The sequence below is a fragment of the Myotis brandtii genome, unplaced genomic scaffold, assembly GCF_000412655.1.
Source record: "Myotis brandtii unplaced genomic scaffold, ASM41265v1 scaffold456, whole genome shotgun sequence".
NCBI lineage: Eukaryota > Metazoa > Chordata > Mammalia > Chiroptera > Vespertilionidae > Myotis > Myotis brandtii.
This window is the reverse complement of record NW_005367431.1, coordinates 2,377,660-2,394,939: the sequence shown is the minus strand read 5'-3', so window position 1 is coordinate 2,394,939 and position 17,280 is coordinate 2,377,660. Positions and strand designations below refer to the sequence as shown.

The 17,280-nt window shown below is 51.4% G+C and overlaps 1 protein-coding gene across 2 annotated transcripts; it reads left to right on the top strand.

The window, feature by feature from the left end:
* The first annotated feature begins 530 nt into the window (after nt 1-530).
* Nucleotides 531-16,904, top strand: SMPDL3B (sphingomyelin phosphodiesterase, acid-like 3B). Of its 2 annotated transcripts, none has more exons than XM_014546827.1 (9): nt 531-626; nt 1,742-2,021; nt 7,028-7,241; nt 7,815-7,912; nt 9,956-10,099; nt 11,113-11,279; nt 13,202-13,382; nt 13,465-13,598; nt 16,312-16,904. In XM_014546827.1, exons 2-9 carry the CDS (start codon nt 1,961-1,963, stop codon nt 16,681-16,683), a joined length of 1,371 nt encoding a protein of 456 aa, XP_014402313.1. In that variant the 5' UTR covers nt 531-626; nt 1,742-1,960; the 3' UTR covers nt 16,684-16,904. The 2 variants fall into 2 exon arrangements, with proteins under 2 accessions (XP_014402313.1, XP_005875181.1); XM_005875119.2 differs by lacking the exon at nt 531-626 and adding an exon at nt 1,190-1,211.
* Nucleotides 16,905-17,280: the final 376 nt, after the last annotated feature.

The window sequence follows — 17,280 nt, the reverse complement described above, 5'->3', positions numbered from 1 at the left end:
ATGGTTCCCAGCATGAATGAATGGATGACTCATAGTCTTGATTCATTTGTGAATGAGCAGCTTTATCCCCAACTAACAGTGACGTTCCTTTGATGGCAAAGACCAGCCATGTTCTACAGGTTTGTTTGCTCTCCAAGAGCTTATGACATTTGCCTCCCAGTGACTGGGGTTAGGTGAGTGCCCTCAAGAAACCAGTTGCTGGCTGGACTGACATGCTCTGAGGAATGGGCGGTGTTACCAATGAGACAATGAGGCCTCGGTTCTTGTCTTCTTGAAGGAAATACTTCAATCAAGAGACGAAGTGTAGAAAAGCAAGCATGAATGTATTGACCGCAGCAAAAATACATTTAGGAAGTGAAACAAGGAAGAACGTAGAGCCCAGTTAGTGTGACTCAGTGGTTGGGCGTGGACCTATGAATCAGAAGATCAAGATTCAATTCCCAGGGGGGCGTGAAACCAAACAACCAATGAGTCCGGGCTGCCTGTCACTACTTGAGCCAATTCCGCAAAGACAGGGTTGAATCATACATGAGCGTTTACTCCAAACTGCCGGCAGGACGGGAGAGCAGCAGGTCATCCACAAACATCTGCTCTGCAGCCCCCCATAAGCCAGCTGCTTATATAAGGTAGGACAAAGATTCCATGGGGAAGCAGGGATTTCAGGCGTGGAGAGGGAGGCTATGTGGGTTTAGGGGATTAGCCCAGGATGAGCTGCCGCTGCCCATTGCTCCCCTGGTTGCAAGTCTCATGGGGTCCTCGGAGTTTAGGAGATACGTGCCTGTGGGGGAAGGGGAAGGGAAGGAGTGGCATGGGCATTAAAGGCTGGGTGTTGTAATGTACCCCGCGAATCACACTATGAGGGGCCATTCCCCAAATCTCATAGTGATAAGATGGTGGCAAAACCAGACTTAAATAGGCAAAGATCACAAAGGTATTGATTACATCTCAAGGTTTGGAATGAGGAACCTGGCTTGCAAAAAAGCAGTTTACAGAAGCAGAAGCAGCATGTTATTTAAATTACAGTTTTGGGTCTCTGGATCACTGAATTGACAGAAACACATTATCTAGAGCCCTTGGGTCTGGAATGAGGAACCTGGTCAGACTTAAGTATGTTATCTAAATTACAGTTTTGGGCCTCCGGAACACTGAGTCAACAGGGACACGTTAACTGGAGCCCTCTGACCTTGGGATAACTGTGCTGTCCTTCCCAGGTAAAGGAAAATGTGCTTCCTAAGACCAGTACAATGGGGTATTCACATTACAATCAATAGGGTATTTAATCGAATGGGATGATTTATATAATTCAGAAAATCAAAATAACTTTTCTATTGTTAAACAAAGCAAATAAGTACAGAAGCCAAACAGCAGGGTTAAAGTTAAACTATAGTTTCTACCTGAGATGATTGCTACCATACTTCATGGGCATTTAGGTCTTGGGGGAGGGCCAATAGACTATTTATCAGCTTTATGCTGATGTCCCAAAATGAGGTTTATTCTCTTAATTTGTCTCTCCTTTCTGCTGTCTGTCCCCCTGAGTAGGGTGATTTCAGCTATTTACCCTCTGGCTGGGAGAAGTGCAAAGACACCAAAGTGTCCTTGGTTTAGGGAAGAAAGGATTTAATAGGTGGCTGCAAACTGCTATTTACCCGTCTGTCTTAGTTCCCCTATTCCACTTGTCCTGGAATTTTCCTAGCTTCTCACTAGCCTGTAACCGTGGGACGGGTGCTGCTTTCTATTTCAGAGTCCAAAGGTCTGGCAGGCATAGCACCTCGGTGCACCAGTTCACACCCTGCTGGGCAAAGGAGGAAAAGCCAGAGGAGCCTTCGATGACTGGAAACACCAGGTAACAGGACAGGAAGCTCTGCTCAGGCCAGCAGCCACCATTACCTACTTAGGAAGCCTGTGGCTCGAACCACAGCTCCTGGAAAACCCCACGTACCCTGTGACGCAAGCCCCAGGGATGAGCCTGCTCAAGCTGCTGCTTTTCCTGGCCCACTGGGGAGTCGCCAGGGCTGCACCAGGTAGGCTGTGCCAATGCCTCTGATGTCTTCGTTTTGTATCACGAACTCAGTGTTTCCCGGAAAGGGGACTGGCCCCGAGGGGTTCTGCCCTGGGCCAGCAGTAGTGTGTGGGTTTTTGACTTCCTGCAGGAAAAATTTCACAACCGGAGTCCAGATGAATTTTAGAGGATATTTATTAAAGCCGGGGACAAGGAAACAAGGAAGGGCGGGGGAAACGAGCCTAGGCTGGGCTGCTTTGGCTAAGAAGTCAGAGAAAAGGGGGCCTTGGGCACAGGTTCAGGAGGTTTGTCTGGGACGAACTGCCGCTGCCCTGGCTGCAAGCCTCGCGGGGCCCCCTGCCCTTTAGGAGGTGCAGGCCTGTGGAGGGGGGAAGGGGAGAGGCTCGGGTGTGCTCCTGGGAGGGAAAGCTGGTGCAGGACCTTCGTTCTGAGGGGTTTTAAAGGCTGGTCTTATGCTGCTGCACCCGAAGGCAGTTTATTCTCTTAACTTTATCTGTCCTTAGGTGTGGTTGGCAAGTGGCACTAAGTGGATTTCTGTTATGTCTCCCCGAGTAGGGTGATTTAAGCTAGTTGCCCTTCGGATGGGGAGGAAAGTGCCAATCGGTTATTCTTAAGTGTCCTTGGTTTGGGAAGATAGGATTTACTAGATGGCTGCAAACTGCTTGGCATGTAGATTTTCTAGATGGCAGTATACTGTCTGTTTTCCTATCTCACTTGTTCTGGCTTACCGGCCTGTCTCATCAGGATCGGAGTTGCTGCAAGCCGCTCACAGGAAGCTGGAGGAGCTGCTAAAAATAGCAAGGCAGGGAGCTGGGCAGGGAGGCCCTGAGAGAGTTAGTAGGCGGGGAGAGGGGGGGTGCCGTCTGAGCCTGAGGGGGTGCCGTCTGGGCCTGAACATTATACGCTGAGGCGACAGCTGGCCAGGGGAGGGACACCGACCTTGCTAAGACGTAAAGTGGAGACATAAGACCCGGCCGGCTGGTAGAGGAAGAAGGTGGCAGGAGATGGTGAACTCGCTGAACAAATACTGGTCGAGGGTCTGCCATGTACCATGAGCTATTCCAGGAACCGGAAAAGAAAGGAAAACAAGCAAAGCCCCCAGGTTTCCGGAAGCATCCCTTCACCTGGAAAGAAACAACCCAAAAGACGTGTGTCCATGCATAGTATTCCTGGAGATGACAAGTGTGATGGGAAATAACCAAGCAGAATACAGGGGGTTCCTGTGGGGTGGCCAGAGCAGAGCCGTCGAATAAAGTGGCATTTGAGCAGGGACCTGAGGCAGTGAGAGAAAGAGCCATGTGGACAGCTGGAGAAGAACATTCCAGTAAGAGGAAGGACAGCGCATAGGCCAGGGGTCCTCAAACTACGGCCCGCAGGCCACATGCAAATACAAATATTGTATTTGTTCCCGTTTTGTTTTTTTACTTCAAAATAAGATATGTGCAGTGTGCATAGGAATTTGTTCATAGTTTTTTTTTTAAACTATAGTCTGGCCCTCCAACGGTCTGAGGGACAGTGAACTGGCTCCCTGTTTAAAAAGTTTGAGGACCCCTGGCATAGGCCCTGAGCTGAACATGCAGGTGATGTGTGTGAGGATGAGCGAGGAAGCCAGCGTGGCGGGAGCGGAGTGGACACGGAGGGTGGTAGAGATGAGGGCAGGGAAGCACGGGGGTGGGGTGAGGCTTGGCACCAGCTCATGTGTAAACTTGCAGACGATTGAAGGCGTCGGAGTGAAATGGAACGCCATTAGAGGGTTCCAGGCAGAGCTGTGATGTGATCCGACATGTAAACGTTTAGAAGGAGCCTCGGGCTGTTCTGAGGAGAGGCTGTAAGGACAGGAAGGCAGGGGAACCAACTCGTGTCTGTCTGCCTGGGACTTTCCTAATTTTGCCACTTAACGTTTGGCGCCTTGGACACTCCTGCAGTCCTGGGCAACGCGGAATGGTTGGTCACCCTAGGAAAGGAGAAGCAGCCAAACCAGGGGGAGGCGACTGCCATCATCGAGGGAGAGGGAAGGGCGCCCTGGCTCAGCCTGGGCTGTAGGGTCGGAGGTGGTGGGAGATGGTCTGTTTCTGAACAAGACTTGCTGACAGATAGCGGGTGTGAGAGAGGAGGGGGCTCCAACTGGAAGGACAGAGGTGTCATTCCCTGATATGAGGGAGGAGGAGACGGCAGTTTGACTGGGGATACGTCCAGTCTGAGATGCCTGTTAGAGGCCTAGGTTTCCATGCAGTTGGAGGGGAGTCAGTGGGAGGGCGGGACCTGTAGTTTTCCTGTGGATTCTCGCTGCCCTTCTCTGGAGTCCTTTGCATGAAACCTTAGCGATGATCCAGCACCCTTTCTGCAGCTGCAGAAATTGAGGCCAAGGGGAAGGAAGGACTGGCGCAGGGTTCTGCTCCTCGCTTGTGCCTGTGGAGCTAGCTCAGTCCTGGTCAGTCCTCTGGTCATCCACTTCCTCAGACCCTACTCAGGAGCAGCTGAGAGCCTGGGCAAAACAGTCAGGCACTAAGGACAATGTCCAAGAAGAGCTAACATTTGTTTATTGAGCAGTTATGATGGGCCATGCTGGGCCATGCTTGTGCAGCTAGGTGCTTGATATATGCTGTCTTTGTTGTTGTTGTTGTTAATCCTCAGCTGAGGATATATTTTTAAAATTGATTTTTAGAGAGCGGAAGGGGAAGGGGGAGAGAGAGAGAGAGAGAAACATTCATGCGAAAGAGGCACATAGATTGGTTGCCTCCCGCATCCTGATTCTGGCCAGGGATTGAGCCTGCAACTGAGATACATGCCCTTGACCGGAATCGAACCTGCAACCCTTCAGTCTGTGGGCCGATGCTCTAACCACTGAGCAACACCCACCAGGGCTCATGTTGCTTTTAAAATGATTTCTTGGCCAGGGGAGGGATAAGGAATTGTTTGGTCAGTCATTTACACCTTAGTGTGAACAAGTTTCTGCTTCTTTCCTGAGACCAGATTTAGATCCAGAAAGGTGGGTAAAAGCTAGGACTCACCAGGGAGGAAAAGTCAAGAAGTGGTGATCAGGGGCCAGACTTCACCCTCCAGCCTGCCCTGTGGCTTGGGTGGTGCCTGGCTCTCCAACCCCGAAAGCAGCAGAAGCCGGACACCGAGGCCCAGTTTCCTGAGGGTTGGGCAGGTGTTGACTGTTGGCTCTGAGCGACACAGGAAATGGAGGCGGAAGTGGCAGCAATGGTGAAGGGTGAGGAAATCCCAGGCCTCACCCTTGTTTTAGCCAGAAACAGGATTTGGGGCAGCGGCCAACCCTGTTCAATAAACATCATTGAAACTATATCAGACTTGGTACTGGGTACAGAAAACGAACACACTCCGTGTAGCCTGTTTCTTTGGATTCCCTTCTCTCTATTGCACCAAGAGATTATTGGCATTTCAGCCTCCCTTGGTTTGGAGCGGCGACCAGGTTTCATTCAACCACTTCAGCAAACAGGACGCCTCCCAGCGGCCTGACCTGCCGCCCTGCATCTAGAACCACCGAGCACACCCACAGGAGGAATTCAGCCCAATCTGAAACCACAGACCTTCTTTTCTGGTCTAACATTATGTCCACATCTACTCCCCAGGTTTTTGATGGTATTAATTAGCAAGATCTTACAACACATTTGGTAAGCCTTCTCCTAGGTCAGATTTTTTTTTTAGAGAATGGAAGGGAGGGAGTGAAATGATGGGGGAGAGAGAGATCGATTGGTTGCCTCCCACACACCCCCAAATAAAGCCTGGGGCCAGGGATCGAACCTGCAACCCAGGTATGTGCTCTTGACCGGGAATCAAACCTGAGATACTTTGGTGCTCAGGCCAGTGCTCTAACCATTGAGCAACACCAGTCAACCCAGGTACGTGCTCTTGACCTGGAATCAAACCTGAGATACTTTGGTGCTCAGGCCAACGCTCTAACCATTGAGCACGCCAGCCAGTGCCAGGTCAGATTTTTGTATTTCCCTGGAGCATGATAAAATCTCGCTCTACTAGTAATTATGGGCTCAGAGAGGTGAAACTTGCCGCTCAAGATCACACCTAGTATGCTTGCTTAACCCTGACCCTCACCCGCCTTTGCTTTAAGATAAGCACTTTCCTTAGAACTCCCAAAGGTTTCTTGAGGGTCACGCCTCAGCCCAATCCCTCATGTTGATGCTGGGGATGCCAAGGTGGGGAGATGGAGAGGGCCTTGTCAAAGGTCACAGGTCAGGGTCAGACAAGCCTGTGCTCTGCTCCACTCAGTGCCTCCCTGGGCAAATCCTGTGGCCCAGTTTCTCTCTCTTTCTTTCTCTTTCGCAAATCCTGTGGCCCAGTCTCCCTCCCTCCCTCTCTCCCTCCCTTCCTTTCTCTCTCTACCCTCTCTCCCTTCCTCCCTCCCTTCCTTTCTCTCTCTATCTCTCTCTCTTTCCTTTCTTTCTTTCAAAAATATATATTTTCATTGATTTCAGAAAGGAAGGGAGAGGGAGATAGAAACGTCAATGATGAGAGAGAATCATTGATCGGCTGCCTCCTGCACGCCCCACACTGGAGATCAAGCCCACAACCCGGGCATGTGCCCCGACTGGGAACCAAACCATGACCTCCTGGTTCTTGGGTCTACGTTCAATCACCAGGCCATGCCGGCCAGGCTCTTTCTTTCTTTTTGTAATATTAATTTTAGAGAGAGAAACACGGATGTGAGAGAGAAACATTGATCAGTTGCCTCCCACACATGCTCCCACCGGGGATCAAACCTGCAACCTGGGTATGTGCCCTGACCAGGAATCATATCAGTGACCCTTCTGGTGCATGGGCTGACACTCAACCAACTGAGCCACACCAGCCAGGGCCCCTGGTCCATTTTCTCTGGACCCTTTCACCTGTACCACCTCCCCTCCTCCAGCTCCTGGCTCCCCCACTGCCTCCCCAGGCGGGCTCGGGAGGGCCCAGGCGGGCTCAGGAGGGCCCAGGCGGGCTCAGGAGGGCCTGGCATTGAGGAGGGTTCCCTCTCCCCTGCAGGGAGGTTCTGGCACATCTCTGACCTGCACCTGGACCCCGACTACAAGGTGTCCACAGACCCCCTCCAGGTCTGCCCCTCAGCTGGCTCCCAGCCGGTGTACAACTCGGGCCCCTGGGGTGACTACCTCTGTGATTCTCCCTGGGTCCTCATCAACTCCTCCATCCACGCCATGAAGGAGATCGAGCCGGAGCCAGACTTCATCTTCTGGACAGGGTGAGAGCCGACATAACAGCTACCTTCCACTGGGTTTCTGCCGCCTGCCGCCTGGCACCTTCCTGCCCCGTCCCCCTTAGTCCTCATCTGAAGCTCAAAGGGACCCTGGGCGTGGCTGATTCCAAAGCCTGTGCCCTCGCCCTCCGTGTCCGGCCTCAGCAGAGTGCAGCTCTCACCGTGGCTGGGACAAGGCCATGGCTTGCCTGGGCATGTGGAGAACTCCCCCATTTTAAGTTGGGGGATGAATACTGCAGCCACTCCCACTGGGGTTTAGGGACTGCAAGCCCTAAAGATCCAAATGCAGAAGCAGGAGAAGGTAGGTGCCATTATTATTCCTATTTTACAGATGAGCTGGTGGGGGCTCGGAGAGTTTAAATAACCAGCTAAGGATCCACAGCAGGTCAATGGCAGAGCCACTGGGTTTGAACTCTGTCCTATGTGACTCCCAACTTCAGCCTGGCCATACCTCTCAGTTCCATGGCCTCTTTTCTCACAGCAGAGCCCCCCACCCACCCTTTTCTCATTCCCCATCCTGAGCTGCCCACACCAAACTGGCTTGGCGGTGTTTTGCAGGGACGACACCCCTCACGTGCCCAACGAGAGGCTGGGAGAAGCAGCTGTGCTGAAAATTGTGGAACGTCTGACCAACCTCATCAGAGAGGTCTTTCCGGGTGAGAGCCTGCCATCAGTCCTCCACAGCATTCCCTGAACCCCATGGTGCCATGAGACAGTAGCAGCGAGGGGTAAAGCCATGGGACAGTATGGGCCTTCATCCATTGACAATAATGGCTGTGGGAAAGTTCTGTGCCAGGCACTTCCAACAGCCCTGCAGGGAACATGAGAGCTAATTGGCCTTCGGATACACACAGAACTTATTCATGGAAATGATGGGAGAATCATTGATTGGCTGCTTCCTACACACCCCACACTGGGGATCCAGCCCGCAACCTGGCATGTGCTCTGACCAGGAATTGAACCGTGAGCTCCTGGTTCATAGGTCGATGCTCAACTACTGAGCCACGCTGGCTGGGCTAGAAGGTTTTCCAGTTTATCATACACTTGCACATTTGCTGAATTTCCTAATATCCAAGATGCCATCGACTGTAAGATGCATCATTTTATGTAGAGTGGTGAATGCAGATGTAGAAGGCTTGCCGACCCAGCCCCTTCCAGGCCCTGCCACGCCGTAGCTGGGTAATCTCATCAAGACCTATTTCTCCCTGGGGAAAAAAAATACTGGTACCTGCCCAGAGGATTGCTGTGAGGATTAAAGAAGCCAACCCATTCACTCATTTAGTCAATCAACAAATATGTATTGAGCATCTACTATGGGTGACACAAGTTTAGGGGTAAGGGACTTGGCGGTGGAACAAGACGTCAGGTCATGACCTCATGGAGCTTGTAAGGAGCTTCCAAAAAGTCTGACCCATAGAAGCAGCAATAAGAGGGAGGGATCCTCTCCCTTCTCTTCTGCCCTTGAGATTCCAGGAATTCGTGTTTTTCTTAAATGGATCTTTAATGGCTGCCAGCATTTACTTCAGAGAGGTGAGGTTTTTCCGGGCAGTTACAATGATGGCTTCCTGCTTTGTGAACAATTCCTGGTGAGAATTCGACAACTTCCTCCTTTTTGCAGAGCTCTCAAGACCTGGCAGGCTATACAGGACAAAGGGTTTGTTAGAGGCATTTCCCCAACTGAGAATGGGAGGCTCCCTGGGGTGAGCCAAGCTCATATAAGGAAAATGCCCTGCCCTGAACTCAGAGGAGTTTTTATTTGTCATCAAATATTTATTGAACAACTACTACCTGCCAGACACAGTGGTAAAATAAAAGTAGGGATGAGGCTGACAGCCTCCCCCCGCCTCCCCTCCCCTCCTAGGCTCATTCACAGGCCACTTCCTCTAGGAGGCCTTCCCCTGCCTCCACCACTCCTGTTACACACTTCCACAGCAAGTGGCTCTTCCTTTTTCGTAACAGCCACACACCTCTCGTTGCCCAATACCTGTCAACCTGCTGCAATGCAAAGCCTCTGGGACTGGGACTGGGTGCCTGGTACCAGGTCTACATGTCGGTACAAACGAGGTGCTCAGTAAAGACTTTCGTTTCATGAGTGAAACTCCTAAGGCCTCCCGGAGTGAACCAGACCGTTTCCCTAACAGTAAGATGGCCCCGGAATTGACAAGAACAAGGAACACTAAATACTAAGTGTCCTTTTTAGAAAAATATTTATTTTTATAGCTTTCAGAGAGGAAGGGAGAGGGAGAGATAAAAACATCAATGATGAGAGAGAATCAACAATTGGCTGCTATCTGCACGCCTCACACTGGGGATCGAGCCTGCAGCTTGGGCATGTGCCTTGACCGGGAGTTGAACTGTGAACTCCTGGTCCAGAGTTCAATGCTCAACCACTGAGCCACACTGGCCGGGCTAGCTTTCTCCTTCTCAGTTGATGCTTCCTCTCTGACCAGAAAACTTTCTGCTGGGAATGGGGTTAGGGTCCCGGATCAGAGAACTCACCGCTCCTCCTTCCCAGGTCTCAGCAAAGTTCAGCGAGATTCTATTAAATGAAGTTTTCCGTTTATCTCTGTATTTTCCTCCTCTGTGGGTTTTTTCTCATTGCTCTTCTCCATTAGCTCTGATGGCCAATGGCCAACTGAAAATGATTAACTCAAAGTGCTTTCCCATATATATTTTTATATTTTTCCTTCCCTTCCCAGATACTAAAGTATACGCTGCTTTGGGAAATCATGACTTTCACCCCAAAAGCCAGCTCCCAGCAGGGAGCAACAGTATCTACAATCAGATAGCAGAACTATGGAGACCCTGGCTCAATAATGAATCCATTGCTCGCTTCAAAGAAGGTACTAATTCCATTTGCTACTATACGCACTCATTGTATACCAAGGTCTAATCTAATTCATCTTTACCACATCCCCACGAGATTGGTACTGATTTTATCCCTATTTTATAGATAAGGAGACTGAGGTTTAAAGATACCAAATCACTCGGCCAACGTCACCCCCATAGAGGAGGCAGACGTGATAGCAGAACCCATACTCTTAACCCCACGGGACTAATGAGGACGAGCAGTGAATATTTATTGAGAGTTTATTGTGTGCCAAGCACTACCCTCAGTGCGTTACTAGACTCCTTGCAAATACACTAGGAAAAAGCAGTGACCTTCAATTCAGTTCAAGGAAGGTTTCTCAACCTTGTTACTATTGACATTTGGGGGAGAATGGCTTTGTAGGGGGAGCTGTGCTGTGAACTATAAGCTATTTAGCAGCATCTCTGGCCTCTACCCCTAGGTGCCAGTAACACCCCCAGTTGCAATACCAAAAAATGTCTCTAGACATTGCCAAACGCTCCCTGGGGGACAAAGATCACCTGGTTGAGGACAACTGACCCAAAGACAGCCTGCCCAAGGCAACCCCATTCCTCTTCCTGTTCCTCAGTCCGCTGCTGCTGGGGCTCCCCATTGGTCAGACCAACCAGAAGCCTGTGGCACAGAAGCTCATTGGCTTAGTTCACATAGGTCAGCTCCTAGGGCAAAGAGCCGAGTAGAGAAGGGTTGATGATGCATCTGGAGGGGCAAGCACACCTCATTGTTATCACCATGATACGATGAGGAAACTGAGACAGAGAAGTTAAGTAACTTTCCCAAGTTGCACAGCTAATAAGTGATAGAAGCAGGATTTGAACCGAGGTAACCTGACTCCCGAGCCTTAGGTCTTAACCCATGATGCCCATCTTATGGGAAAGACGGGAAGGGAGTATTAAGGGAGGGAGGAAGAGGGAGGGTAAAGGGGGGCAGAGGTGTGTTTAGTCAGAGGCAGAGGACCCCTTCATATTTTCCCTGGCTGTGATGTCCTAGGTGCGTTCTATTCTGAGAAGTTGCCGGGGACGACTGGGCGCGTTGTGGTCCTCAACACCAATCTGTACTATACCAGCAACAAGCAGACGGCCAACATGGCTGACCCTGCCCAGCAGTTCCAGTGGCTGGAAGATGTGCTGAGCAACGCGTCCAGAGCTGGGGAAAAGGTAAGGGCTCCTACCTCCTCCCCCTCCCTCTCCCCCTCTGGAATCACTTCCTGAATGAGTCTCCCACCTCTGCACAAATTCATCCGCTCTTTGCAGATGCCTACATCACAGGTTGGAGTGGGGAACCTTTTTCTGCCAAGGGCCATTCGGATACTTATAACATCATTTGCGGGCCGTACAAAATTATCAACTTAAAAATTAGCCTGTTATATTTGGTTAAACGTTTAATTAACTCAGCCCCAATGCCTTGGAAGAGCCAGACCAAATGATTTCACGGGCCTATATGGCCCACGGGCCAGACGTTCCCCACCCCTGACAGAGGGTCTTTGTCAGCCTGGCACCAGGAGGGGGGTTTGTCCATCCTCAGAACAGCCTGTGAGGCTGGGACCCCAATGCCCATTGCAGATGTGAGGCTCCCGAGGGGTGGTGATGATCCCAGGTCACACAGTAAGTGGTGGGGCCAAGACCAGAACCCCTGACTCCAAGTCCAGTGCTCTTTTCACTTCTGCCACACTCCACGGCTGCAGACCACATTGTGGGCTAGACTTCAAGGGGCTGCCCTGCCCTGTGGGGAAGCACGGGACTTGGTTGGAATGCCTGTAAGGAGGATTCTCTGAAAGGTCGGGGGCCTCGGGGGGACCTTGCCCAAGGCGGCAGCCCCTACCTTGACTTTTCCAAACAAGTCCTATCCCCTGGGGTGTTTTGCTAGAATCTCTATGTTTAGTCTTTAAAGACCCGACCTTGTAGAAGCATATACTTTCTCAAGGATACTTACCCTACTGATTGTATCTAGAGGTTAATTTTAGTTCAAGCTGTCGTTACAATAAAAAGCTAAAGAAGCAGGCAATCAGGGCTATTTTAGTTGCTAAAGCTAAACAGTCCCTTAGCCTTCTCTTTTACAGAAACGTGTGTCAGAGTAATCTGTTCATCCATCGCTCAGGGTCTGCTGGTCAGCCCTGGCACTGCCCTTGAGGTGTGTCCAGCTAGTCTGCTGGGCTGGCAGCTCCCCAAGGACTGGTCCTGTGTCTCATTTGCTTGAGTCCCTGCATGGAACAGCAGCACCTCCCAGCAGGATCTCATGGCTGGTGCTTCTGAGCACTCACTGTGCATTATCTCATTTAACTCTCAAAGCTCCACCAGTTAGGTGCTATTCCCGATGAAAAAACTGAAGCTCATGGGGGCTGAGGGGGTAAGAGATCAACCAAAGGACTTGTATGCATGCATATGAGCATCACCAATGGGCACAGACAGTAGGGGGGTGAGGGCATGTGCTGGGGGGTGGGAGTGGCTGGGGAGAGGTCAATGGAGGGAAAAGGAGACTCATGTAATACTTTAAACAAGAAAGAATTTAAATTGTAAAACAAAACAAAAACAACAACACTGAAGCTTAGAGCGGCGACACACCGCTGGTAGACTCCAAAGTCCATGCTCCTAACTGCCCTCTCTCTCACCCCCATTCTACTTCTTGCAGTGGTGGCCAAGGGTCCAGGTATTGTTAGCTGAGTGATTCAAGGAATGGAAGATGTGATCACACATGAACACTTAGCATGTGCTACGCAGTCATGCAGGGCAGGCTCAGTTACAGCGCCCAGCTCTCCAAGAGGAGGCCAGCCTGCGAGGATCAGGAAGGGTTCAGGAGGAGGTGTCCTTTGAACTGGGTTTTGATGTCTGAGTAGGATTACAGAAGTGAAATTAAAAAGAGCACTCCAGGTGGCAGGCACAGCACGGGCAAAGCAGAGGTGGGAAGCATGTGTACCTTACAGGGTACAGAGAATACTGGAATCTGCCCGGAAGAGGGGAAGCAGAGGGGGTGCACTTGAACCTGTCTGCTTGCCTTTGGGGAGATGGGCAGGTTTTGAGAGGTGGAAATGAAGGGCTTTGGAGGGCATCTCTGAGCCCCTCCTGGCACTCCTTCCTCATAGGTGTACATCATTGGCCACGTGCCCCCGGGGTTCTTTGAGAAGAAAGGGAACAAAATGTGGTTCCGGGAGGGATTCAATGAGAAGTACCTGAAGGTGGTCCAGAAGCATCATCGAGTCATCGCAGGGCAGTTCTTCGGGCACAACCACATGGACAGCTTTCGGATGTTCTATGATAATGCAGGTACTCAACCTGGAGGGCGCCTGCCAGCCTACCTCCCTCCTCTCACCAGCCTCTCACAGTCCCATTGTCTCTCTCCTAAAAGGTGTCCCCATCAGTGTCATGTTCCTTACACCTGGAGTCACCCCATGGAAAACCACATTACCTGGAGTGGTCAATGGGGCCAACAACCCAGGCATCCGAGTGTTCGAATACGACCGAGCCACGCTGAGCCTGCAGGTCAGGAGCCCTGGGTCTGCTGGGGGTGGAGGAGGTGGGAAGGAGGGAGGCAGGCAGGGCCCTAAACACATCACCACACTCCCTAATTCTTTCCCAGCTAATCCACGCTCTAATGACCACTGAATCTCAGGAAGGTCAAGTTACTTCCCTCCTGCTAGAACTCAGGATCAGACCCCTGGTGCTAGCTCCAAATCCTGCCACCAAATCAGGTCATTTCTTCTTCCCCAAATCTCCCTTCACCCCGGATCATTGCCACGGGCCTCCTACCTAATTTCTCTGCTTCCAGCACTGCCCTGCGGTAGCTCACCTGCTACCTACTACAGAAGAGATTAATCTTTTTAAAGCACTTGTCTCTCTCCTGCTCAATAACCTTCAATGGCTCCCCAGTGTCCCCAAGATAAGATGGATCTCCTCAGCCTGGTATTCAAGTATGCCCTCAGGCCCACTCGCACAGATCTGTCTTCTCTACACCGATTACACTGCAGCTAATGCAGGTCCCCAACTCATCAAGCAGCCCGTCACTTCCTGGGATGTGCTTGTGATGATTGAAATGACAAAGAAACATTATTCCTTAATTTATTCAACAAACTATTAATGATCTGCTATGTGCCAGGCCGGTGTGCTAAGCACAGGAGATACCTAAGTGAACACAATAAAGTCACTGCTTTCCTGGAGCTGACATCCTTACAGGAGTAAACAACTAAGTCAAGTCAAGTACGGCATGAGATACATGCTAAGGAGAAAAGAAAACAGCGAAGAGGCAGGTGGTGACGATGGTCATAGAGTGTGTGTGTGCTGTTATAGGTGTGGCAGGAAAGTGTCACTGACAGGATGACATTTCAATCCCGAGTAAACTGAGGGAGCGAGCCATATGAGCATCTGGTGGAGGAAGAGCGAGTCTTTTGCCCTGGGGTGGGAGTGTGGCTGGTGTGTTAGAAGAGCAAGGAGGCCAGTGTGGCCACAGTGGGAGGCACAAGGAGAGAGTGGGAGGGACAAGGTTAGATCATGCAGGCCATGAGTAGGACTCTGGATTTGGAAGGTTTGGGGCAGAAGAATTAAATATGCTGACTTACAAAATTTACAAAACCACCATATCTGCTGTGCAGAGAACAGGCTGTAGAGGTCAAGGGCAGAAGCAGGAGGACGAGACAGGAGGTGACTGCACCAACCACGAGAGGTGATGATGCTGTGGGCCAGGGTGGTAGCAGGAGGTGGTGAGACGTGCCAGATCCTGGATGTATTGTGACGGCAGAGCAGGCAGGATTTGCTGGTGGATTGGACGAGGGGTGTGAGGAAAGAGGAATCCAGGGGGACTCCGAGGCTTTGGTCTGACAACCTGGAAGGAGGAAGTTGCTGTTGACTGCAATGGGATCACTGCAGTAGCAAGTTTCGGAGGGAAGACCAGAAAATTGGTTTTGGACCTGTTAGCTTCAGGATGTCTAAGTGGCATGCAAGTGAAAATGCCGAGGGAGGAGGCAATGGAGTCCCAGGAAGAGGTGGGTACTGAGATTTAATCTGGGAGTTGAGAAACGCCATCTAAAACACGGACTGGATAAGATAACCTCGGTCCTTGATTCCAGAGTAAATGAAGGTGGAGAAGAGGGCTGAGGATTTTGAAGAGTGTGATCTCTTGTCCACATGGGCACTCAGAGGCCTTTTTCAGCAAGAGGAATCACAGGCTGGGACTCCCTCCTCCTCCCTGCACCTGGCCCCACCAACGATGGGCCGTTTGTTTCCCCACGATGCAATGTGAGAGGTCGCAGTTCTAGCCTGGGCACCAACATGCCTTATCAGCGGTTCTCAACCTGTGGGTCGTGACCCCTTTGGGGGTCGAACGACCCTTTCACAGGGGTCGCCTAAGACCATCGGAAAACACACATATAATTACATATTGTTTTTGTGATTGATCACTATGCTTTAATTATGTTCAATTTGTAACAATGAAATTGGGGGTCACCACAACATGAGGAACTGTATTAAAGGGTCGAGGCATTAGGAAGGTTGAGAACCACTGCCTTACATCCTTCTCAGGGAGGGAGTCAGACACACGGGGGTTTGAATCTTGGCTCCGCCACTCAGGAGCTGTTGACCTCTATACCATGAATACATGGCAGCTCCTCTAACCCCACCTCTAGTGACCTGAAGCAGATCCACAGATTTAAGTGGAAAGTGTTGGACAGATAAACCCTTCCAGATTCTAGTCCTGAAGATGCACCTGAGTCCTAGGAGTCTTGAGTGTATCCCAAGCCTCCAGTCATCCACAATTCTATCGCCTATCTCAGCCAGGCACTCTGTCCTACTTCTTTTAAGTTGCTTTTTATCCATTTGCTCTATAAATATTTACTGAGCATCTTCTGTGTACCCGGAAGCTTGCTGGGACAGAAAATGCATAGGCCAGGGGGTCATCCACCTGGTTCCACTCCTGCCTTGGCCACTGAACACCTGTAGGGCCCTGGGCAAAGAAATTAACCTCTTTAGGACTCAGTTTCTTCATCTGTTAAATGGGGGTGATAAGCACAGTTACTTCATCAGATTCTCTCTCTGTCTTTCTCTCTCTTTCACACACACACACACACACACACACACATCTGGTAAGTAGTAAATGCTCATTAACTAATAGCAGTCATTATGGAGGGTGGGGGCAAAAGCAAGGTGCAGGACTGGGGGTGGAAGCAGACAGGTGTCCATAGCCGGCCTCCTGCCCCCTCTCCAGGACATGATGACTTACTTCATGAACCTGAGCCAGGCGAACGCGCAGGGAACAGCGCGCTGGGAGCTCGAGTACCAGCTGACCAAGGCCTTCACGGTGCCCGATGCGAGCGCCCGCTCCATGCACGATGTGCTGGGCCGCATCGCCAGCGACCAGGGCACGCTGCAGCGCTACTATGTCTACAACTCGGTCAGCCTCGACACGCGGGCCTGCGACGAGATCTGCCGCGCCGAGCACGTGTGCGCGCTGCGCGAAGTGGCCTTGGACTCGTACACCACCTGCCTGCGCGGCCCCGCCGCTGCTCCCGGGCCCGGGCTCGGGCTCGGGCTCCTGCTGGCGGCGCAGCTAGGCCTGAGCGCGTTGCTCGCGTGGTGACCCTGGGTGCTGCCCGCTGGATCGCTGGGCGTGCCTTCCTCTGGGTGCATTGGGGCCAGCATCACCCACTGAGGACTGGACTTTTTCATTTTCCCGGCGTTCGCAGAGTGAACGGGGATGGGGCAGCCGGATCAGGAAAGAAGCCCAAAGACCCTACCACAAGCTCATTCCTTCCAAGTTTCACGTTTTATAGTATTAAAAAGGCTCATGATGTGTCTCATTATGTGCATTACCCTGTCAATATGTAAAGAGTGTTGAAAGCAACTCCCTTGCTGTTTGTGAAAGTCCCCCCACGGCTAATGGGAGTAAAATGAGCCGCTAGGACGATGCGCCTCGTTGGTCCTGGGCCCTCGGTCTCCCCGGCGCAGGCCCGAACCGAGGCACACTTTCAGCTCACGAAGTCCCGCAGGCTGGGATCAAAATGGGCCTCTCTGTGTTGCAAGGTGAGAGGTCGCAGTTCTAGCTGGGCCCTCACCTCCGGGCCATTTTCGCCGTCGTGGACCCACCGGGGCCTCCAATGCAAACACAAGGCAGTGGGAAGCTGATAAGCTGCAGGCAGTGCCCCGCCCCCCGCCGCCTTCAGCGCGGCTGGGAACC

Bases quoted from the DNA above. Each gene is read 5' to 3' on its own strand.
- SMPDL3B (XM_014546827.1), top strand. From the start codon at position 1,961: ATGAGCCTGCTCAAGCTGCTGCTTTTCCTGGCCCACTGGGGAGTCGCC. The intron at 7,913-9,955 runs GTGAGAGCCTGC...TTCCCTTCCCAG, and splicing joins CATCAGAGAGGTCTTTCCGG to ATACTAAAGTATACGCTGCT. The intron at 13,599-16,311 runs GTCAGGAGCCCT...CCCCCTCTCCAG, and splicing joins GAGCCACGCTGAGCCTGCAG to GACATGATGACTTACTTCAT.